The sequence below is a fragment of the Megalobrama amblycephala genome, linkage group LG1 (genome assembly GCF_018812025.1).
Source record: "Megalobrama amblycephala isolate DHTTF-2021 linkage group LG1, ASM1881202v1, whole genome shotgun sequence".
NCBI lineage: Eukaryota > Metazoa > Chordata > Actinopteri > Cypriniformes > Xenocyprididae > Megalobrama > Megalobrama amblycephala.
Genome location: NC_063044.1, coordinates 74,971,413 through 74,997,118, shown reverse-complemented (window position 1 = coordinate 74,997,118; position 25,706 = coordinate 74,971,413). Strand labels below are relative to the sequence as shown.

The 25,706-nt window shown below is 39.5% G+C and overlaps 3 protein-coding genes across 8 annotated transcripts in view; 1 reads left to right on the top strand and 2 right to left on the bottom strand.

The window, feature by feature from the left end:
* The window catches only part of LOC125247564 (CXADR-like membrane protein), an 824,350-nt gene that overhangs the window by 400,444 nt on the left and 398,200 nt on the right, over positions 1-25,706 (bottom strand). The gene's annotated exons all lie outside the window — the stretch shown is intronic.
* Positions 3,559-25,706, top strand: part of LOC125247003 — a 537,225-nt gene continuing 515,077 nt past the window's right edge. For 3 of the 4 annotated variants that reach the window (XM_048158183.1, XM_048158197.1, XM_048158191.1), the window contains exon 1: positions 3,560-3,690. In XM_048158183.1, coding sequence (XP_048014140.1) covers positions 3,630-3,690 — 61 coding nt within the window. In that variant the 5' untranslated portion in view covers positions 3,560-3,629. Of the gene's footprint in view, positions 3,691-25,706 lie in introns of all 4 variants that reach the window. The other variant, XM_048158171.1, reaches the window with a different exon arrangement.
* On the bottom strand, positions 4,587-7,235 carry LOC125248017. Of its 3 annotated transcripts, XM_048159574.1 has the most exons (4): positions 7,016-7,235; positions 6,198-6,278; positions 5,909-5,989; positions 4,587-5,164 (listed from the first exon to the last, which is right to left on the bottom strand). In XM_048159574.1, the coding sequence occupies exons 1-4, from the start codon at positions 7,165-7,167 to the stop codon at positions 4,828-4,830; spliced, it is 651 nt and encodes a 216-aa protein (XP_048015531.1). In that variant the 5' UTR covers positions 7,168-7,235; the 3' UTR covers positions 4,587-4,827. The 3 variants fall into 3 exon arrangements, with proteins under 3 accessions (XP_048015531.1, XP_048015537.1, XP_048015546.1); XM_048159580.1 differs by lacking the exon at positions 5,909-5,989; XM_048159589.1 differs by lacking the exon at positions 6,198-6,278.

Sequence of the window (25,706 nt, the reverse complement as noted above, 5' to 3'; positions counted from 1 at the left end):
AGTAGAGAAGAAAACTCCAAAGTCCTTTAAGCCTAAAAGTACTCTCACTATTAAGGTGGAAGAAGAAAGCGAGTGGGGTGAGATGTTACATCCCCCGCGAGAAATGATCGATCATCTGCGCTGCTGACGCCTATGCTCGATCACCTCCCTCAGATCTTGCTTCCTCTTCCTCGCGTCCCGCCGCTTCCGCGCCTTACTCCAGGGCAGAGGAGGCGCACGAGCGGCGACGCTAGTTCTCTGGGCCTGTCTCTGAGCCTCAACTCGAGACGGCCCGGGACCTCCCGGCTGTCTGGGCCCAGATCCGGATCTGAGCAGGATACAGGATCTGAATGCAGCCAAACGCGCCCTCGCCTCCTTGAACTTTTCACCAACCACCTCGACGGATGTACCAAAAAGCTCAGAAGGCGAGACCGGGGCATCGAGGAGAAAACGCTTTTCTTTCTCCCCGATGTCTGCGCAGTTGAGCCACAGATGTCACTCTGTGGCCACCATAGCTCTCAATGTCGGTGCACTGCCAGTAGCGAGATAGTTTGCAAATGTCTCGTCTATCGGAGGCATAGACATATACCCATGTTTGCCCAGTCCCTCGACATCAGCAAAACTAGCTCGCTGATATCGATGAACCCGGGCCGAGTATGGGTTCTTCCATGCCCTCTCAATCTCAACATGTAGATCGAGAAGGAATGGAAGGCTCCCCGGAGTTATAGGGTTATGATCTGAAAGGAACCGCTCGTCCAGTCTACCGCAATCAGGCTCCTTCCTAACGCGCTCCCAGGGCAGCTGTAGCCTGTCCGTAGCGTGCTCCATAATCTCCAATAACTCCGTATACGCCGGGCAGGGTGGCCTAAGAGGACGCTCACAATTAGCACAGACAGCGCCCTCAAGCACTGTCCGTGCGTGGTCCTCACCCAGACACATAACGCACAGGTTGTGTGTGTCCTCAGGTGTAAGATACCTAGGACAGGGATCAGCACACTTCCTGAAATGTTTTTCAGACATGATAGAAAATAATCTTACCAGAGTGGTGAGACAGGCACGAACAAAACAGTCCCGAAAAGACAAGAAGATGTTGGCTGCTTCCTCAGGCGCTCCCTTTATAGGTCACGGTTCGCGTCGTTCGACGTCATAGGCTGTCGCCGGCCAATAGGATTGGAGTTGTGTGATTCTTGGCATTTCGAACACCTGTTACGAGTGACGTTCCCCATAGTGCATTTTCAGCGCAGAGTTGAAGTTCCCTTTCAAAAGGGAACCATTTTGAGAGTTATATTGTGAACTTCAGTATTATTTATGCAATGTTTAATGGAGTCGTGAGCTTGGGGGCGGAGCACGAGCTCATTTTCATTTAAAGGTACACACACCAAATCAGCACATTTTTAATCCCACACAAATATACACAGTTAAAACATGGTTTAATAAAAGATCAAGGAGATATTCTGAGCTGAACTCTGGTGAGATCAATGGTGATGTCAAAGGACTGAAGTCTGTCTACTGGTTATTGAAATGATAAAAACCAAATCATTGTACAAATTGTTACTAACCAAAACCAATAATAACTGTGTGAAGTCTTTATGCTCAGATCTGTTTCATAATGTTTGATAATTGTGTGGTAAAATGAGTCTGAGTCAGTGTCACTATATATCAACTCTAGCTGGATTTAAACACTCAGTTCAGATCAGAGGAAGTTCTCAACCACAGGAGGAGCTGATGATGATTAAAGGAGGAGCTGTAACTATATAATGAAGAGAAAGACTGACAGAAACAGAAAATGGCTGATCAGTGTGATCTGTGTCTGCTGGGACTGATCATTCTCTCTTCACTTCTCTCTGTTCTCCTCTGACAGTTTGTGTCGTTGTTCAATGTCTCTTTGTTTGTGTTGTTCTTGATCACATGACTCTGTCTTGTGTTGGTCATGTGCTCCTCTGTGGCTGTTAGACTAATTTAGAAACAGAGAATGTTGAAAATATGCAAATAAAAGTATGGCTTTCTCCACTTTTTCTTTTGTCCTCTTTGAGTTCTAGTGTTTGCATGACCTTTTGTCTAATTTTATACATATGCTTTCTGTGGTATTTTCAGAGGTGTGATCTCACTGTTGAGGTCTGGAAACATGTCACTGCTGAGTGTGAAACCTCAGTTAGTTTGACCACACAAGTTAATAAAGAAACACTTAAAGAAAGAAGAGGACCTGAGATCATCTCTGAACCCAGTTTGAACTGATGGAGAGGGTTTCTTTAATAACCAGTGTGGTCAAACATCATTTAGTATCATACAAAAGTCTTTGCAATAGTTCAAGATACTTAGACACTAAGAGGCTCCTTTCAGTGTTCATTTACAATGGAAACTTGATGTCTGAAGTCACTTATGGACGTCACATTGATGTTTGTGTTGATGCAGCAGCGTCTTACTAAAGCAGCAATAACAGCAATTCCTCTCTGTTCCACTCCTCTTTCCCAACAACCTGATCCATATTTCCACACAAGATCAGTTCCAAGCCTAAAACACTGTAATGAGACTGAAGCAGGACACCTGGGCCCATATTTATCAAGCTTCTCAAAGTGCCATTTTAGTCTGAAGTGCTGAGAATTCATGAAATTTACTCCTACTTTCAAACTTAAATATAAAAGCAATCACTCTTACTCTCCCAGTTATTTAAGACAGCTGGAGAGGTCTCTCAAGAGGTTAGGAGTTGCCAGTAGGGGCACTGAAGAGACAGAGACGTGTGTGAATCTTTCAGGGGAGCAAGAATGTTTTTGAAATGTTTGACGATGAGCAGTTAATCAAACGGTATCGTTTGGACAGAGCAGGCATCATCTTTGTCAGCGCTGGTTAATGTTGGGCTGAATTGTTCGACTAATTCAGTAGCGCTTCTTCCTCGTGCCAGTTCAGTTTTCTTTTGGAATCCATAGTGGCTGATTATATCATAAAATCAAGGCTATATATAAGCAGGTCAGTTAACAGCACACCGGTTTAAAATTTGCCATTAAAACATGGTGGAAAACAGGTTTATCTTTCATTTCCAATGTGTATATCATCATGTATTCTGTTGAAAATACTTTACTGTCAAATGTGTGTTGAATGTAAACTCCTCTTAGCAATTTGACCATTCAATGTGAGTTTATCTGAGAATATTCTTAAATAAGGAAATCTATTCAGTGTTTGGTCCATGCCTGTGTCGTCATCCAAAATCCTGTTTGTGGCACAGCAAAGTGTTGTGAATCATCAAGACTGACACTTAACATTTAGTCCTACACTTCACTTAAAGTATGACTCAGATGCTTGATAACTGACTTTGAAGTCAAAGGGAATGGGCTTGTAGTACGCAGTGTAGGCCGCGATGATGCCGGACGTGTCCTTCATGTGCTCTCAGGCCAGGTTTGCTTCACACACTTCCATGAGACTGAAGAACACAAGTGTGTTTGAGAGTGTGAGAAACACCCAAGAATTTCTTATAATGATGTGTATCAGTGTGGTTTACAACATACACCATCTCACTGAACATCATGTTCATCAACTATAGCATGATGTCATCACTCAGATCAGAGGAAGTTCTTTCTTTAGACACGACCAGCACTTCCTGTCTGAAGAAAGATCTGTAACTATATAATGAAGAGAAAGACTGACAGAAACAGAAAATGGCTGATCAGTGTGATCTGTGTCTGCTGGGACTGATCATTCTCTCTTCACTTCTCACAGGTAAAGAAATCTGGATTTTCTCTAAAGACATTTAGTGGAATTAGTCTGGAAAGAGTTGATTTGAACATGCTCAGTTTATTCTTGCACACATTCACATTGTGATCTCAGAGTTGTGTATTGATACATACAGATCATACTGTATTATTCCTGATACTGGACATAGAGTCACTCAAACATCTGATGATCAACAATTATCTTCATATTCAGAGATTTCAACAGCTACATGATCAATACAAAAACTTTATTCTGGAAAGTGTGATGATTGAGTTCATGAGGAAAAAAATACTTTAATTGTGTGCTTTTTATGCTGATATGTTTCATGTCTTCATTTATTAACCCTCTGGAGTCTGAGGCTGATTTTGGGCCCTGGAGAAGTTTTGACATGCTCTGACATTTGTGCTTTTATCAGTTGGTTATAAACATATTAATGACAAAAGTGTCATTACACTGTATTCAGCACAAACTAGGCTACCATAATATGTGAGGAACATGTATGTACATGTTTGTGTTTTTAAAGGAATAATGTTTATGCGTGGTTATTGAAAAAACAAAAAAAAAAGTAACTGAAACAATACCTCAAAATGCATACTAAATGTTTTTTCACAAGACTTTTGAGAATTGTATATTTTAGTGTAGAGTTTTTGCTTCAAAATGATGTGGAAATGATCCTCCCTACTCTGACACATAAAACATTGTATTGATTTTAAATTTCTAAGACACTTTTTGTTTAGGTAGGCCATATGCGAAGAGGTGTGACTCTTCATGAATAATGAAGTGATTTACACCTGGGGAGATTAAGACCCTGCCCCTAATGAGCCGCATAATGAGCCATTCAGTCAGGAATGTGACTGAGTCAACTAAGAAAATGCAAAGACAAGACATATCATTGTTTTTTCTCTTTTTTATTTAAAATAAAGTTAACAATATAATCCACATATAAACTAGGGTCAAAGGCACATTTTGTGTATACAGGCAAATAAAGGTAAGGTTTATAAAAAAAGCCCACTTTTACACCCTATACCTAACCTGCTTGATCACATATAGATAATCTTTGCAGCCCAATGGTCAGTGAGAGGTGGTGAACAGAGAATCTGAACAGTCACACATCTGTGTGCCATTTTTGAAAACAGTTCCTTTTCAACTGAAGACACAAGTAAATGTCACATGACTGGCATTTCCAAGGTGTGTCTTGCCTTTTACCAAGCTGTACTTTGCAAAGCATGCAGTTCCGACGACCAGCGGTGGCATTATTCCTTGCATTTTGAACATTTTGAAGAGACTCTTAGGAGTGTGTTCATCAGCAGGACGCAGCTGTGGTCCAGGTTCCCGTGCAGGTAGGAATCTCAGAGTCTGTGGAACCATGTCAGTGTCATTATCTGTTTTCCATGACAGAGCTGAATGCCTGTTGCTTGTCTGAATGTTTTTCTTGGCCTTTTTTGCAAGGGGTTTTGGAGCACTCTCATTAGGGCTATAGCTGGAGAAAAAAAAAACTGTGAGATGGTTATTACACAAGGAGCTATACTATTTGCATCATCAATAACTAATACTAATATAATGTTTATTATTGTATATATTAACATTACCAAGCACTAATGCTAATATATTGTGCACGCATAAGAAAGAAAGCCATACAGACACATATATACATACACTACCGTTCAAAAGTTTGGGATCACTAAGATTTTTAATGTTTTTAAAATACGTTTCGTCTGCTCACCAAGGCTACATTTATTTAATTAAAAATACAGTAAAAACAGGAATATTGTGAAATATTATTCCAATTTAAAATAACTGTGTACTATTTAAATATATTTCACAAAGTCATTTATTCTTGTGATGTCAAAGCTGAATATTCACCATCATTACTCCAGTCTTCAGTGTCACATGATCCTTCAGAAATCATTCTAATATGATGATTTGCAGCTCAAGAAACATTTCTGAACAATTGTAAACAATAAATGTCTCTTGAGTAGCAAATCCTCATATTAGAATGATTTCTGAAGGATCATGTGACACTGTAGACTAAATAGTACACAGTTATTTTAAATTGGAATAATATTTCACAATATTACAGTTTTTACTGTATTTTTAATTGAATAAATTTAGCCTTGGTGAGCAGATGAAACTTATTTTAAAAACATAAAAAATCTTAGTGATCCCAAACTTTTGAACGGTAGTGTACATAGGCCTACCATATAGTGGGTGAACATGTACTTACTCTTTCTCATTATCGCCTGTGTTGCTGGGTGCCCTCTTAGTGGGAATTGCAGGTGAATGTGAGAGTGATGGATCCACATTTCTAAAACAAAACAAAAAAACTGTTATTATTAGCATATAAGATACTACTCTCATACCATTACCTATGCATAACGGACAGGAAAGTAACAGGTATACAAGCATGCTGTATATGTCTGTCAACTGGCCATTACCGGACAAAGTGTGCGAATGTGTAAACGTTACAGTCTGCTATATCAGTTTGCACATATAGTGGGTAAACGTGTACTTACTCTTTCTCATTATCGCCTGTGTTGCTGCGTGCCCTCTTAGTGAGAATTGCAGGTGAATGCGAGAGTGATGGATCCACATTTCTAAAACAAAACAAAAAAACTGTTGTTATTATTAGCATATAAGATACTACTCTCATACCATTAGCTATGCATAACTGACAGGAAATTAACAGGTATACAAGCATGCTGTATATGTCTGTCAATTGGCCATTACCGGACAAAGTGTGCGAATGTGTAAACGTTACAGTCTGCTATATCAGTTAGCACATTTAGTGAATAGCAACACGTTCGCGCATTTCACAACCAAGCATATTTTAGCACATTCACGTCTATCATAATATGCTATTCAACTGCATGCAGTTAATCGATCTAACGCGTGTATCCAACGTATCTATGCATATTAATAACAAGTCGAATATCAACAGAAAAGCATTCTATTTATAAGCATTTTTATGAGATAAAGTTATATAGATAGATGTAAATATAAGGCAAATATATATGTACGCTTATATAAAAAAACACGTCAAATAATTTAAGTATATCAACAGAAAAGCATTCTATTTATAAGCATTTTTATGAGATAAAGTTATATAGATAGATGTAAATATAAGGCAAATATATATGTACGCTTATATAAAAAAACACGTCAAATAATTTAAGTATATCAACAGAAAAGCATTCTATTTATAAGCATTTTTATGAGATAAAGTTATATAGAGTTATATAGATAGGCCTAGATGTAAATATAAGGCAAATATATATGTACGCTTATATAGAAAAAACACGTCAAATAATTTAAGTAAAACTAAATCACTTACTCATCAGAAACTGTATCTTCAGCTGGATCAAGTCGCTCTTCAAAATACAGACGTTCATCGTCAGAGTCGTGTTCTTCTTCCGAGGAAAAAGTGAACTCTTCCTCACTGTCCAGGACCATCTGAAGAGCCTGCTCACCTGAGTAGCGTGCCATCTTCCAAACGCGCAGGAAAGCGAATGAATCTGATGAAACTTGATGCTTTTTAAGACGCTGTTAGGGGCGTTTACAATTTGCATAGATCGCCTCAGCTCATTATCTTATGAATAGAGCGCTTTGCGCGTGGGCGGGCACACATTAAAGATAATTAGGTAAGACAGGAGAAACAGTACCTCTCTTTACTTTTATACTGATTACATAAAGGGAGAATATTTTTTTTAGAATTTATTTGTTTCGTTTAAAAGTAGACACTTAAAGCTTTGCAAAGACATATCTCTCATGTCCATGTAGCATGTATAAGCCGTCTATTTTAGTTACTTTTAGTGACCTTTTAGAATGATGTTTGCAGAGACGGAGATGGCAGGACAGCACACCCTGTATATTTTATTTATTTTTAAAAAGCACAAAGTTTTATTTTGATTGTGAGTGTACACAAAAAAAAGAAGACATTCTATACTTTCAATTGATATATCACTTATGTCTCTATGATAAAAAAATGACGGAGTATTTTAAGTCTGTTTTGCTGCAATGTGAAAAAAAAAACTGCAAAACGCGCCGGCGCGTTTTTAGACCTCAGAGTGTTAAAGAAAAGTGTCAGTGCAGGCAGATCAAAGCACTGTTGAATAAATGTCAAGAATACTGTTGAATATCAAATGTCAAGTCAAATGTCAAGTGTCCCCAACTAAGCAAGCCAAAGGCGACAGCGGCAAAGAACCCAAACTCCAACAGGTGACATCAAGTGGCAAACAAGTGGCAAATAGGTGTTAAAATGGAAAAAACCTTGGGAGAAACCAAGCTTAGACGGGGGGCCAGTTCTCCTCTGGTGAACATTGCTATCATAAGTCCGATAGTGTAACAAAGGGAGACTCAGGCAGGGGATCCAAATGCAGCGTTTTATTAACAGTGAGCGTGGTCGTACAGGCAGGGTCAAACGGGAACAAACAGGAACAGCAAGGGACAGGCAGAATCGTAGTGAGGGTACAGGCAGTAGATCGAGGCAGGCAGATATCATTCACAGAACAGCAGACAAGGCAAGGGTCAGGACAGGCAGCAACGGGTCGATAACGGGTAGCAGGCAGGAACAGTAACAACAGGCAGACAGGGTATAAATGCTCGGAATTGCTACAATAGTAAACAAGACTTCACGGTGAGGTGGTGTATGTGGAAGTCCTTTATAGTCCTGGTAATGAGCTGCAGCTGGGTGTGGTGATTAGTGTAGTGTGCTAGGCTGTATGTGGCAACAGGTGATTGGTGTGGAGTGAACATGTGACTGGCAGGGAGGATTGTGGGAAGTGAAGTCCGGGAACTGACAGGAACAGACGGTGATCATGACATAACGCCCCCCTCCCGGAAGGTGCGTCTTCGCGACGTAAACGGAACAGCAGGGAGGGGGGGTGGGTGCATTGGAGACTGGTATACAGACAGGAACAGGGTCCCCAATGCAGGTTCCAGGAACTCAGGCCACCATGGTGGGTCAGGTGCCACGGATAGCCAGGACCGATCAGAGGTGCCAGGAATCCATGGCGGGTCAGGTGGCTCGGGCAGCCACAGTAGGTCAGATGGCTCGGGCAGCCACAGCAGGTCAGATGGCTTGGGCAGCCACGGCAGGTCAGGTGGTTTGAGCAGCCACGGCAGGACAGAGTCCATAGATGACCCCAGCGGGTCAGAGTCCATTAGTGGCCATAATAAATTGCAGTCCAAAGGTGGCCATAACAGTTCAAAGGCCCATGACGGCAGTGGTCGGGCAAGGTCCCCACCCCCACCCTCAGGTAAGGCAAGGGTCAGGACAGGCAGCAACGGGTCGATAACGGGTAGCAGGCAGGAACAGTAACAACAGGCAGACAGGGTATAAATGCTCGGAATTGCTACAATAGTAAACAAGACTTCACGGTGAGGTGGTGTATGTGGAAGTCCTTTATAGTCCTGGTAATGAGCTGTAGCTGGGTGTGGTGATTAGTGTAGTGTGCTAGGCTGTATGTGGCAACAGGTGATTGGTGTGGAGTGAACATGTGACTGGCAGGGAGGATTGTGGGAAGTGAAGTCCGGGAACTGACAGGAACAGACGGTGATCATGACATAACGCCCCCCTCCCGGAAGGTGCGTCTTCGCGACGTAAACGGAACAGCAGGGAGGGGGGGTGGGTGCATTGGAGACTGGTATACAGACAGGAACAGGGTCCCCAATGCAGGTTCCAGGAACTCAGGCCACCATGGTGGGTCAGGTGCCACGGATAGCCAGGACCGATCAGAGGTGCCAGGAATCCATGGCGGGTCAGGTGGCTCGGGCAGCCACAGCAGGTCAGATGGCTTGGGCAGCCACGGCAGGTCAGGTGGTTTGAGCAGCCACGGCAGGACAGAGTCCATAGATGACCCCAGCGGGTCAGAGTCCATTAGTGGCCATAATAAATTGCAGTCCAAAGGTGGCCATAACAGTTCAAAGGCCCATGACGGCAGTGGTCGGGCAAGGTCCCCACCCACAAGCTCCCCACCCTCAGGTAAGGCAAGGGTCAGGACAGGCAGCAACGGGTCGATAACGGGTAGCAGGCAGGAACAGTAACAACAGGCAGACAGGGTATAAATGCTCGGAATTGCTACAATAGTAAACAAGACTTCGCGGTGAGGTGGTGTATGTGGAAGTCCTTTATAGTCCTGGTAATGAGCTGCAGCTGGGTGTGGTGATTAGTGTAGTGTGCTAGGCTGTATGTGGCAACAGGTGATTGGTGTGGAGTGAACATGTGACTGGCAGGGAGGACTGTGGGAAGTGAAGTCCGGGAACTGACAGGAACAGACGGTGATCATGACAGATAGTATCGCAACATTCAAAGTATTTATTTCAGTTCCATCCAGTTGAGGATCGTATTCATCACGCCGGTATGGACGGTTTGTTGAGGAACTGTGCTACTGGCTGTCGTGTCGATGAGGCCTTCACAGTGGATGATCTAGTTGACTCGATCTCTGCTGATACTTCAGGGCTGCGTTGTGGTCGTGTCAAGGCGCAGGTCCTTGGTCTCACCTGGATACGGTCCGGATTCGGTTGACTACGGTAAACCTCGGGATAAACAGAAAGACTAATATTAGCGTAGATGCCATTCTTTTTCTGATGTAATGAGTACATCTGGTGTTATAGAAAGTGTTCCCGGTTCCGGCTGACCTCATTTATGCAGCCTAATAATCCTTTAACGGATTTGAAATATAAATTGATAATGTGTTTTGTGTATGCCAGGTTAAAGAGATGCGTTTTTAGTCTAGATTTAAACTGACAGAGTGTGTCTGCTTCCCGAACAATGACAATAACAGAAAGCCAATGCAGTGATGACAGAACTGGGCTAATATGGTCATACTTCCTAGTTCTAGTAAGAACTCTAGCTGCTGCATTTTGTACGAGCTGTAGTTTATTTATCAAGCGGGAGGAACAACCACCCAGTAGAGCGTTACAGTAATCTAACCTCGAGGTCATGAACGCATGAACTAACTGTTCTGCATTTGTCATTGAGAGCATATGTTGTAGTTTAGATATTATTATTATTATTATCTTTATTAAGGACACAGGTGCAAACACAAATTCCATAGATAGAAAAGAAAAAGTTAGGATCACTGTAAACAAGTTACAATAAAATTTACAGGATATTAATAAAAAAGTACAAGATGTCTTCAGTCTCTGTTTACAAACAGGCAGGAGCACCAGTGACTCCACAGTTTTGAAGTGAACTTCACTGAGCTCATCTCAGGGCAAACCAGAGTCTGTACAATTACATTCGGGGACTTCACAAGTCAACACATGAATTTATAGTAACAATGGTGCAGAGCAGCAGGAATTGAACGAACTCCACACTCAACAAACATCTGACTGGCACTACTGTATCTTGCTACCTTCAGCAGCAGTCTCATAGAGTCGTTATATGCAACAGTTAGCTTCTGCAGACTGGACTTTTTGTAACTCTGCCACAGTTGGGCCGTGTTCAAGGGAGAGCAGTATGACTGAAATAAAGCAATTTTGACTTTTACAGAGCACATACCAAATCTCCTGACCAGCATATTTGATTGTCCGTATTATTTGCAACACTGCCAGTGCATATCTCGGTCATCAGTGAGGTCACTACAGATATAATGCCCAAGGTATTTTACCTCATCTGTGACATTAAGTGTACTGCCACAGAGAGTGAACTCAGGAAAGGCTGATTTCATATCACTTTTGGTTCTCACAATCATAACATAGCTTATCAATACTAGCGCACACTTCAACAGGTATCACTTTTGGGATATAGTCCAAATTACAGTTCATAATGAATGGCATATGATCAGATGTTGCCATGTCATATAAAATCTGCATAGTCAGAATACTGGCATGTGCATCTGTTGTACTTAAACAATGATCAAGCCAAGACGTTGTGTGCCAGGCATCACTATAGGAGAGGAAGAATTATCTAAACTTATCAAATCATCAAAATCAACGACATGTATGTTAGACCCAATGCCGACTAAACTACTGAAAGAAATGCTTCCAGAGGTCGTAGGTCCACTTCTTGATATAATTAATTAATCCTTAACACTAGGATACGTGCCAAAAACCTTTAAGCAGGCTATTATTAAACCTCTTATTAAAAAACCTCAACTAGATCCGAGAGATTTAGTAAATTACAGGCCAATCTCGAATCTACCTTTTCTGTCAAAGATACTAGAAAAGGCAGTTTCAACACAACTGTGCTCCTTTTTAGAAAGAAATGGAATCTGTGAGGATTTCCAGTCAGGATTTAGACCATACCATAGTACTGAGACTGCTCTCGTTAGAGTTACAAATGATCTACTCTTATCATCCGATCGTGGCTGTATTTCTCTATTAGTGTTATTAGATCTCAGTGCTGCTTTTGACACTATCGATCACAACATTCTTTTAAAAAGACTTGAAAACTATATTGGCATTAGTGGAATTGCTTTGGCATGGTTCAAATCGTACTTATCTGACCGTTATCAGTCTGTAGTAGTTAATGAAGAGATGTCGTATCGCTCACAAGTTCAATATGGAGTACCACAAGGCTCAGTACTAGGACCGTTGCTTTTCACTCTGTACATGCTGCCCTTAGGAGAGATAATTAGGAAGCATGGTGTTAGTTTTCACTGCTACGCTGATGATACTCAGCTCTATATTTCCTCGCGCCCTGACGAAACCTACAAATTCACAAAACTAACAGAATGCATAGCTGACATTAAAAACTGGATGACAAGAAATTTCTTATTATTAAATTCAGAAAAAACTGATATCCTAATCTTTGGACCAAAAACTTCCTCACGAAAAAACCTTGAATACTCCCTAACGCTTGACGGGTGCTCCATTAAACCTTCGTCCTCAGTTAGGAACCTGGGTGTGCTCTTCGATACCAATCTTTCATTTGAAAGTCATGTTTCTAGTATCTGTAAAACCGCCTTCTTCCATCTAAAAAATATATCTAAATTACGACATATGCTCTCAATGACAAATGCGGAACAGTTGGTTCATGCATTCATGACCTCAAGACTAGATTATTGTAACGCTCTACTGGTTGGTTGTTCTGCTCGGCTTTTAAACAGACTACAGTTGGTCCAAAATGCGGCAGCTAGAGTTCTTACTAGAACCAGAAAGTATGACCATATTAGTCCAGTTCTGTCAACATTACATTGGCTCCCTATTAAACATCGTATAGATTTTAAAATCTTGCTACTTACTTATAAAGCTCTAAATGGTTTAGCTCCCCAGTACCTAAGTGAGCTCTTAATGCATTATAGTCCTTCACGTTTATTGCGATCTCAGAATTCAGGCCAGTTGATAATACCCAGAATATCAAAATCAACTGAAGGCGGCAGATCCTTTTCCTATTTAGCACCTAAACTCTGGAACAATCTTCCTAGCATTGTTCGGGAAGCAGACACACTCTGTCAGTTTAAATCTAGACTAAAAACACATCTCTTTGCTCTTGCATACACATAACACATTATCAATACATTAACATTTTTCAAATCCGTTAAAGGATTGTTACGCTGCAATAATTAGGTCGGCCGGAACCGAGAACATTTCCTATAACACTAGATATACCTGTACATCAGAATAAGAATGGCATCTACGCTAATATCTGTCTCTCTGCTTATCCTGAGGTTTGCCGGGTGCTGGATCCAGGCCGTATCCAGATCAGATGGAGAACCTGTGTCTGGACCTGACTACAACGTAGCCCAGGAGACAATGGGCCTACAGATCCAGTTCTGGCTGCATCTATAATTCAGATTTTTAATCCCCGTATCCGCTTACATATATTTATATATAATCTATTTTTAATCTCTATAATAAAAATGTATAATTCAGATTTTGATCTCCATATCCATTTACATATATTATATATATCTTCCAAGGGGTTTTTTCCCTCCTAGGACTTTTTTCCCAGTGTTAGCACGCTGGGTTTTTCTCCTAGGGGGTTTTTTCCACCCCTGGGAGTCAGCCGACATTGGCTTAATGTAGCACCATCTTGTATATGTTACATATTACCACGCTTGTTTGTACAGCTTATTTTTAACCACTTCCCTTTTTTCTGTGCTTCTAATATGTAAAGCTGCTTTGAAACAATTACCAATTGTAAAAGCGCTATATAAATAAATTTGACTTGACTTGACTTGACTAGCATAGCTAAAGCTTTCTTCAGGCAAGAAAACCTGACTAGATAGTACAAGTCCATATTCAGCACAAAATACCTTTAAATGTTTAGCAAATAGTGATTTATAATCAGTAATATCAGCATTCATATCTCCATAATGTCCTCAATAAAAGTCAAAACACTTGCAAGGCAGTTTATGTACTTATCCTCATTTTCAGGACACTCATATGTTTAAAATCACAAATTTGCCACTACCACACTGCACTTCAAGGCCAATAGCCCAGTTAACTCCCAGTCTAAGCACCTTGACCATATTGTCATATTTCTTATGCCAGAGGACAGCAACCCCACCTGGTATTCTGCCTTTAACATGTTTAGTGTTTAAATCAGTGGTGGACTCTCCTGCCCCATGAAAGTCTTTGTGTACACCATTGAGTCTTTCTAGGTCCTGTCTGGGCAAAAATGTTTCTTGAATGCACATAACATCGCATATTTCTAGGAGCTTATCCACTATAAAACGACGTGCACTGTCTCCATCATTATAACCAACACTCAGGCCGCGCGCATTGTAAGAGACTACGGAGAAAGTCATGGCTGGTTATCATAACACATGCATATTACGCATTAGACAAGCCACTTTCAGCAGCAGATATATTTATACTACATATATTTTTAAGATGGAAGAATGCGATTTTACAGATACTAGAAACATGGCCTTCAAATGAAAGATTGGTATCAAAGAGCACACCCAGGTTCCTAGCTGACGACGAAGACTTAACAGAGCAGCCATCAAGTGTTAGACAGTATTCTAGGTTATTGTGTGAAGAAGTTTTTGGTCCAAAAATTAGAATCTCTGTTTTTTCTGAATTTAGTAGTAGGAAATTACTGGTCATCCAGTTTTTTATATCAGCTATACATTCTGTTAATTTAGCGAATTTGTAGGTTTCGCCAGGGCGCGAGGAAATATAGAGCTGAGTATCGTCAGCGTAGCAGTGAAAACTAACACCATGCTTCCTAATTATCTCTCCTAAGGGCAGCATGTACAGAGTGAAAAGCAACGGTCCCAGTACTGAGCCTTGTGGTACTCCATATTGAACTTGTGATCGATACGACATCTCTTCATTAACTGCTACAGACTGATAACGGTCAGATAAGTAAGATTTGAACCATGCCAAAGCAATTCCACTAATGCCAATATAGTTTTCAAGTCTTTTTAAAAGAATGTTGTGATCGATAGTGTCAAAAGCAGCACTGAGATCTAATAACACTAATAGAGAAATACAGCCACGATCGGATGATAAGAGTAGATCGTTTGTAACTCTAACGAGAGCAGTCTCAGTACTATGGTATGGTCTAAATCCTGACTGGAAATCCTCACAGATTCCATTTCTTTCTAAAAAGGAGCACAGTTGTGTTGAAACTGCCTTTTCTAGTATCTTTGACAGAAAAGGTAGATTCGAGATTGGCCTGTAATTTACTAAATCTCTCATATCTAGTTGAGGTTTTTTAATAAGAGGTTTAATAATAGCCTGCTTAAAAGTTTTTGGCACGTATCCTAGTGTTAAAGATGAATTAATTATATCAAGAAGTGGACCTACGACCTCTGGAAGCATTTCTTTCAGTAGTTTAGTCGGCATTGGGTCTAACATACATGTTGTTGATTTGATAAGTTTAGATAATTCTTCCTCTCCTATAGCGGCGAATGATTCTAGTTTTACCTCAGGGACACTACAGCGCACTGTCTGAAGCGAAACTGTAGACGGTTGCATGTTTATAATTTTCTCTCTAATATTGTCAATCTTGCAAGTAAAGAAGTTCATAAAGTCATTACTGCTGTGCTCTTTGGAAACGTCAGCAGTTGAATCTCTGTTTCTAGTTAATTTAGCCACTGTGTCAAATAAATACCTAGGATTATGTTTGTTTTCTATTAAGAGATTTGAAAAATAAGTAGATCTAGCATTTCTTATAGCCGTTCTGTACTCAATCATTTTTTTCTTTCCACGAAAGGCGAAAAACTTCTAGTTTTGTTTTCTTCCAACTACGTTCAGCTTTTCTAACAGCTCGTTTTAGAGCCCGAGTGTGCTCATCATACCACGGCGTTGGATTAGTTTCCTTAATCTTCTTTAGACGTAAAGGAGCGACTGCATCTAATGTGCTGGAAAAGAGAGAGCCAATAGTTTCTGTTGCAGCATCGAGTTCTTCTAAGTTGTCAGGTATACTAAAGCGATGAAACTGCTCGGGGAGATTATTTATAAAGCAATCTTTAGTGGTAGAAGTGATGGTTCTACCATATTTATGGCTGGGTGGTGGTTTTGTAGCCTTGGCTAACTGTATTATACATGAGACTAAATAATGATCTGATATATCATCGCTCTGCTGTAGAATTTCAACAGCATCAATATCAATTCCATGCGACAGTATTAGATCTAAGGTATGATTACGACAATGAGTGGGTCCTGACACGTGTTGTCTAACTCCAATAGAGTTTAAAATGTCTGCAAATGCCAATCCAAATGCATCTTTATTATTACTTTGTGATCTCAGAGTTGTGTATTGATACATACAGATCATACTGTATTATTCCTGATACTGGACATAGAGTCACTCAAACATCTGATGATCAACAATTGTCTTCATATTCAGAGATTTCAACAGCTACATGATCAAGACAAACACTTTATTCTGGAGACTGTGATGATTGTGTTCATGAGGAAAAACACTTGAATTGTCTGATTTATATGCTGATATGTTTCATGTCTTCATTTATTAATATATATCTTAATGATCACTCAAATATACTGCGTTTCAGGTACCAGTGGAGTGATTGAGAATGTGTTCATCAGTTCTGGTGAAAATGTCCGTCTGTCCTGTAATAATGCTCTTTCTGACTGCAAATCAACTACATGGATCCATAAGAGAATCAGTCATTCTGAGTATGTTGAAATGATTGTTGGAGGGATAAAGAATAAACACACAGAGAGACATGAGAGACTGAGTCTGGGGTCTGACTGCTCTCTGAACATCAAGAACGTCACAGAAGAAGATTATGGATTATACACCTGCAGACAATATGTGAATGGACAAAAACAAGGAACTGATGCAGGTGTTTATCTGCATGTTCTTCATGGTAAGTTTATGATTATGTGGTCAATGTAAAAACGGCAGATTCTCCCTTTAAACTCGCATGATGATTGAAGAGTCTGTGATTTGTGTCTTGTGTTCAGTTTCAGTGTCTCCATCATCATCATCATCATCATCATCATCCTCACAGACTGAAATCAGTCCAGGTCGCTCTGTGACTCTCTCCTGTCAGTTGTATTCATATGCTGGACTTTCCTGTGATCGTTGGGTCCGTTATGAGGAACTTCATCTGTTGTGGGTGAATCAGGCTGGTGTTGATCTGAAGACAGACTCCAGATATCAGATATCATCCGATCACTGTAACATCACTCTGACTACAACACTCCTGAATGAAGATGACAACAGAGAGTGGAGATGTCAGCTTACTCTCAGAAATCAACTCCAGACCTCAGTCAGCTACACTGTCAAGTATTCAGGTGAGAAACAACTATTACTACTGTAAAATATGATGTTAATGTCCTACAGATGAACATCTGAACATTCATCTTCTGATTCCAGTCAGCAGCTCAAACTCTGAGAAGAAATCAAGTCAAACTACAGCAGCAGCTCCTACACAAGGTTCATGATCACATGATCACCGTCACACATCATCAGTCTCTCACTTCACTTATATGTGTCATGATGTGTTGAAGTGAACTAACAGACGTGATCCACAGGTCCAGCTGACACAGCATCAGAAACTGAAGTCAGTGTGACTGCTGGATCATTATTCAGAGGTACGACACGTTCATTTCTACTGACAGCTTTACACCATTAAACTATCAGTCAGTCTGTAAATGCTTCATCAATAACTGTTCATAGTTGAATCCCCGTGACTTCAGTCATGTCCAGTTTCTCTTCTTCTTCTTCTTCTTCTTCCACACATGTTTCCTGCAGTGATTGTGATTATTGTTGAGATGGCAGTGTTTGCTGCTCCTACTGTGATTCTTCTTCAGATCATCTGTGCAAGAAGAGCTGGTGAGTTTGAGCTTCACACAATCTGATGATTCACACTCATCTGATCTGGAACAATCTGCAATCATGGTAAAAACACATACGAGAGGTCAGTCAATGCTTTTATTTTGCAGGGAGGAAGGACTCGCAGCACCCAGAGGAAATAGAGATGCCTACAATATTACAATAAAATACTGCTGAGTTTGGAGACCATCTGAAACAAGATTTAAAACACCAAAAACTCACAGAGGATTGTTCATTGTTTGATTTTCTTCTTCTCAGAAAACAGAGAAAAACTCCCTGAAGAAATAGTGACACCATCAAGTTTAGATTCAAATATCTTGTACAAATAAAAGGCCAGATTTATGTTCATTTATATGGTTTGATGGATATTTTCCTACAGTGTTGAATGTCATTTTCTGGTGCTTCATATATAAACTGCTTTAAATATAATATTAAATACAGTAATGGACAGACTGTTTGTAAAATCCTCTCTCTGTTCTGTGTGATGAAGATGATTTGCTGATTCTCATATCTTGTCTTTTCGTTTCTGTTTTTAGCATCTTTGTTTATTTTGAATGATTTCTACTCATTTTCTTAATTAAAGCTCTGTAATTGTTTAATATGTCTCTTTCCTGAGATGTTTGTCACAAATATGGGCCTCATTTATAAAATGTTGCACACAAACCATCCTAAATGTGATCTTGCGATCATTTCTCAGATGTGTGATTCATAGAATGAAGGTGTACACAGAAAACGAGCGCCTCTCCTCCTCTCTAGAAAATAGTATTGGCAAATACCAAAATCCGCTAGATTACCCAATCACTGAAAAAGAGCTGATGGATAAAATACAAGCCCTGCCAACAAAAAAGGCAAGTGGACCTGACGGCATCCTAAACTAAATGATTAAAAATACAAATCACAAATTCAGATTGGCCATAATGAAATTGTTCAACTTGGTTCTGAGTGTTGGTCATTTCCCTGACACCTAGAATAGAGGACTCATAACGCCCATATTCAAGAGTGGAGACAGATCAGACCCGAACAATTACAGGGGCATCTGTGTGAGCAGTAATCTGGGGAAGCTGTTCTGCAGAATCATCAACACGAGACTCATACACTTCCTTACAGAGCACAATGTCCTGAGCAAAAGTCAGATTGGATTCTTACCAAATTATAGAAGATCAGACCATATCTTCACCCTACACACCCTGATCGACAAATACGTCAACCAAAACAAAACCAAAATTTTTGCTTGCTTTGTAGATTTCCAGAAGGACTTTGATTCAATTTGGCATGAAGGTCTTCTGTCTAAACTTCTAGAATCAGGTATGGGGGGTAAAACATACAACATTATAAAAACAATGTGCTTAAACAATCAATGCACTATTAAAACTGGCAATAAACAAACAGAGTTCTTCACTCCAGGGTGAGGTATCAGGCAGGGCTGCCCACTATCACCGACCTGCTTCAATATTTACACTAATGAAACAACTAGAACAATCAGCAGCACCTGATCTCTCACTACATGACTATAAAGTTCCTCCTGTATGCAGATGATCTGGTCCTGCTGTCTCCAACATATTCAATATTCTTCCTCATATTCAAACTGCACACTATTGATGTATTTTCAATCCTATATGTCATATGTCCCACATACAACTAAAGTCTTATAGATTTTCATGATGTAAAAACAGGAAAATAATGCAGATTTGATATGAATGTCCACAATGAAGACGCCACAAGATTATTAATAACAAGAATACACCCTCTATAAGACATTTGAGGGAGTAACCATTTCCATTTTTCCAGTCAACCTTTTATTTTCTCAAATAGACCTTCCCAATTTTTCTTTATGAAGCTTCATTTGCCAGATAGACACCAAGATATTAAACCTCCTCTTTTCCAAAGCAATCCTCCAGGTAAAGTGGGAAGATCTCCACTCCAGTTTCCCACTAATATAGCTTCACTTTTCCCCCAATTGACTTTAGCAGAGGAAATGCATTTAAAATCATTAACAATTTTTTTAACTTATTAATGTCATCTCTTCCATTTACAAAAACAATAACATCCTCAGCATAGGCGAAAAGATGTAAAGGGTTATTACAAGAAGGGAAAACCAGACCTTTTAAATGACCTCATAACTTTTGAAGTAAAGGTTCAATGGCTAGGGAATACAACATACAAGACATGACACATCCCTGCCTAACTCCCCTCTGAACTTTGACCGGAGCACTCAAACCACCATTAATCTGAAGAACACTCGTAAGAAAGCGTTCTCCTGATCAAGAGAGATCAGACCAAAGTTAATTCCAAAGAGTTTAGAAGCATCTAAAACATCTCCAATAAAATTCCCATGTCCTGTACCCTGAATATGAACTACTCCCTTCAGGTGGAGGCTATAGGGTGCCGGTTAAATATCAGAAAAGATACCTGAATAGGTACAAGAATTCTTTCATTCCTTTATCAGTGAGTCTTCTAAATTCAGGATGTAAGGCAGTGTGAATTGAGCAGTAGTGTCTGTATTGTGTTTGTGTTTGTTATTGTACTACAGTTGTATATGTTCTATGTGGCAGCCTTTTGTCCAAGACAAATTTCCTTAGGGACCAATAAAGTAATCTTGTAATCTCTAATTAAAACAATATTATTGAAAATAGACCTGTTAGGAATGCAATAAGACTGATCAGAATGAATCAATTGGCTTAAACTTTACTAAGTCTAATAGCCAAAGCTTCAGACACAATGTTATATTCTGAACATAACAGTGAAACAGGGCGCCAGTAGCTGATATACTGAAGATCACCTTTTTTAGGTCACAGCATAATGACTGCTCTTCTGCAGCTCAGTGGCAATAGTCCTCTTTCCAGACTGTCATTAAAAACTGACAGCAAATCCTCTCCTATGACGGGCCATAGAGTTTTATAGCACTCAACTGTTAGCCCGTCAATTCCTGGAGATTCACCATTCTCCATGCTCATCATGGCAGTGTAAAGCTCTTGCAATGACAATGTCTGTTGTAGTTCATTGTTGGACTCTTCATCCACCTTTGACAGTCCTTCAAGGAAATCATCAGCATCTGCACCCCATTCCATCAGTTCAGGTTTATAAAGGTCAGAATAAAAATCTACAGCACAGCTACGAATATCAGCGGGCTCAGTGAACTCTTGTCCTGTAGCTGACCGTAAAGAATGAATCATTTTACTTTTACCTTTTTTCATTTCCAAATAGGTCTACTAACATTGTTTGTTTTTTCCCCTTCAATTCATCAATATGCTTTTTATTTTTCTGTAGATGTTATTACATCCTGTAAAGCAACAATTTCCATTTCTAAAATCTTCATTGACTGGGCTATATCTCGAGTAACATTCAGAGTGTACTTTTGACAAAAATCTTTTATAAGAACTTTACCACAATCCCACCATTGCTGCAAAGAAGCATAAACATGTTTTTGCTGCTTAAAAGTCTCCAAAAAACTAAAATTATCTATACATTTTTTATCGCTTAATAATGAAGTATCAGAAATCCAGTATGCTCTCGTACACTTACTTAATTAAAACACTGCACAGAACTAAACTGTGATCAGAAAACCCCACTGGAATGATTTGACAAAATTTTAAAAAACACTATAAATTCTGTCAAGTCGTGCCAAAGAGATGTTCGGTACTGTGAACCCAAGTATACTGATTCATACTTCTCCATATATCACATAAATCATGAGTCTCAATCAGCTGTACTAGTGTTTTCTGAGAAGCAGCATGTGGTTCTCTGTGGTTTCTATCCAACTTGGCATTAGCGGCACAATTAAAATCTCCTCCTATAAATAACAACTCTTGTGGATTTAAACCTTTCAAAACAGCTTCTACCTTTTTAAAGAAAATAACTCTTTCTGATCCTTCAGTAGGTGCATATAAATTCATAAGCACCATAGTGTTTTTTTCAAATTTAGCTTTAATCTTTAAAAACCGACCACCGAATATTTCATCAACTTCACAAGATAAAGGTAAAAATGTTTTGAAACAAAACAGCAACACCTCCACTAATAGAGGATGTATGGCTTAAATCCCATTATCTTCTCCAGTCGCTCTCATTTTTAAAATCACTATGTGTTTCCTGTAGAAACACTATATCAGTTTGCTTTTGTCTAATAAACTCAAACAGCATCATTCTTTTATGACCATCTCTGGCACCATTTATGTTTAGAGTTCATATTTATTTTAGAGACCAGAACAAAAAGCTGCCAAAATAATCTTTTTTTTTTTTCATTTTAGAAGTTGACAATGTCATCATCCTTGGTAATTTGTTTTTTGAGTTTGTTCACAGTTTTTCTTAAACGGTAAACCTCTACATCTTGAAAAACTCCCTCCTTCATAAGGAACCTCACATTATTTACGAATTGTTTAGAATCAGGGAAGAAATCTTCAGCTTTCACTCCTTTCATTCCCTTTGTTTCTTTCAGAAATCTGCTAATGTCTTCAGCTCTATACACACAAATCAGGTTTTCATTTTGAGAACTAGTGGACAGATTTGAACACTGAGACATATTTGAATCAGAGGAATCTCTATCACTGTCTGATCCTGCATTCTCACTACCACCATCATCTTTCTTGACTTGTTTAATAGCCTTTCCACAGCTTTTCTTCTTTCTTTTAACTGGGATTTTAAGACGCTTGAGTTCTGGTGCAGTGTAGTTGACTAACACACCGCTACAAGCCGATGGCAAAGACATATCAAAGGGGTAACGTACACCCCCCCAAATGACGAACAACCCCCAAAACAGTCAACAGAGTCCAGCCGCCAAACAACAATACGGTCATAATACAATTTCCCCACGAAGCAACACTCACCAATACAAATCCAAAGATCGTCAATAATATGAATCTTTGCGTAGTCCAGTATGCGGTGATACAAGATGCGGTGATAATCCACTCAAAGCAGGTGCCGTGTATGAGACATATTCCAATGATAAAGAAGATCCAAAACTGCTGTAGTATTCTTGAAACACTGGGTTGTTTTTACTCAGAACCAAAACTCAACCCAAAGTGATAAAATTTGATAACAACACAGACTCATGGAAAATTCTTGAGTCATGCACTGAGCCAGGCCATTTGGCGTCCAAGCTTGGGATCATACATTCATGTCACAAGTCATCTGCTGATTAAATGTACAGTAGATCATTTTTTCATCATATCTGTTAATGTTACTATTCATTTAAAGATTCATCTCACTGAAAATAAAGTCATCTCACATGTAGGCCTACCTGAACATTAAGGCTGTGAAAGGATTTTCTATTCACATAATCTGCCTCATGTTCTCCTAGAGCTGTGGAGATTGCAACATGTGTGCAGTCTAGTGCTCCTATGACTCTAGGGAATCCTATCATAAGATTTTTTTTTTATGTAAAAGGTTAAATTTGTTAATGTGATGTCACCCTATCAATAACCTATATCTTACTGGCAATTTCATAAAAGCCCTCTTTTATGGACATGGTTGATAAATGTCCGGGGAACACAATGAAGCTGTTAATGTACCCCTGCAGTGCGAGGACCACCTTGAGAATGGTTAGACAAACCGTGTTTTTCCCTAGGTTCTCCGCATCACCGACCGCATACAAGTATGTACCACTTGCAAAAAACCGCAATGCAATACACATCATTTGCGGTACAGTAAGGGCATGGCTTCGATGTGTCACATTTCTTATGTGAGGCTCAAGAAGTTCGCAAAGATAAGAGATTCCCTCCGCGGAAAATCTATATCTTTCATACAAATAAGTCTCAGGGAAGGCAAGGGGATTTTGTCTGTCCCTAAAAACTCTTTCCCTACGAAGTGCTCGTCTAACAATTTGCACGGAGATGTCCACAGGATTCGGAAGAAAAGGTGAAGCCCTTGCAACAGACGCTGGGAATTAGTTACGTCACCTATATTTCTTTGCTCACAGCTGATTGGTCAAACTTCAGTCTGAGATCTCGAATCCAGAACATAACCTGCCCCGGAGCAGGTGAGCCGTGCAGCGTCAGATACCATGGCAACGAAGACTGATTTAAGACAAGCAACTTTCATAGTACCTAAAAGCCAGGGTTGGCGCAAACTAATCTGAAACTTGCCTGGCTAGCCAGCTAATCCGTCTTCATGGTACAGGCCCCAGAACCAGACAGAGGATCAGAGCACAAGTTATCAGACAAACAAACATCAAACTTCAAGTGTGAGAGAGGAGCGAGAGATCAACATCAGGAACACCAGGCTGCTCAGAAATGCTATCAGTAACACAAAAAAAGACTTCATAAAGATACAAAGCCAAAAGGCGTATAAATATATAATATTCTGGGAAATGGAGTCCTGGGCCCTCATTTATCAACAGTGCGTAGAAAAGGTTCTATATTTTGTCCAACGAATGAAATTTAGAATGTGCCTAAGTACAAGAAAATCCGCATTTATCAAACGTGCGCACGCAGTTCTTACGCACATGAGTAAGCAATCATTGTTGATAAATCCCACATGTGCGTAAGTACCATGCTCGTTCACGTTCACGGTCATTAGCATTCGGAAACGCCTCCAATGAACCATATATGGTGACAACACTTCCCTTTAAAAGTCACGTGATTGTGTTTTTTCCTCACAGCAATAACAGCAAAGAGAGCTCTTGCTCTCTGGAGGACATTGTTTGCAAAGTCTTCCAATAATGCAAGATAAAATAAAGATAAAGTTTACTTAATTTTTGCACACATAGACTATTTAAGTAATTTTCAAATATGGATTTAAGTTACTCTATTTAGCTAAGATAAGTAAAATTATAAGTAACTTTATCAGTAAAAAGTTGATTTAGTTTAAAACTCTTTTGCAATACATTTTACACAAACAATATAACACTGAATGAAACCATGCTGTTGACGTGTATGTTTTTACTTAGAAACATCTAAGCAGGTAATACGAAAGATATTGTGTAGACATCATATCTATATATTAAAAGTAATGCTGTAGTTGAACACAGAGACCTCAATACTTGGTACACAACACACAATGACGGTAACATTCGATGGAACATTTTTGAGTGTGATTGTGGCATTTTGAGTAGAAAATGAGCTCCAAATGTCACAAAATGTTAAGTTACTAAACCTAACCACAAAAGCAATGATAAAACAGTGTAAAAACAGCTGGAAAACAGCAAAAAATTGACCTCATTAATTATTCAAGGCCCAGTGCATGATGGGAACACCAGTATCAGAAAAGTTGAGTAGTTTTACTTAATTTTATAATGTTGATATTTACACTTTAATTTCTACAAGCTTAAATTGAGTACTACTAAATAACTTGCATTTGTTTTTTTGTTTGTTTTTCTGTTTTATTTACTTAACCATAATTTTTTTTTTTACAGTGACACCAATTACGCACTCTGTGTAAAACTAGACAATTGATAAATTGAGTGTTTTATAAATAAAGGAAACACAGGACATGTGGATTGCTTAATGCATACTGTGACACTCTTAAATGATTTTTTGTGTGTAGTGTCACTATTCTACCACTAGATTATCTGCGTAAGCATGCTCAGAGGTGTGCTTATATTTACACACATTTCTACGTTTAAGTACAAGTTGGTGAATCCCACACTTTGCGTGAAACTGTTCTTACGCACTCACTACGCACAAATCTGTCCGTACGCACCATTGATAAATGAGGGCCCAGGTATAACAGAGTCTATGGTGACAGTAGGGGACGAGGCTGCCATCTGCTGGTACACAATGGCATCTGCAGCTGACAGGTGTAACTATGACACTGGCATCAATTCTCATTCAGAAAACATACATGTCATTCATAACACATTCTCTGGCCTGTGACATCACGGTTGCTCTCT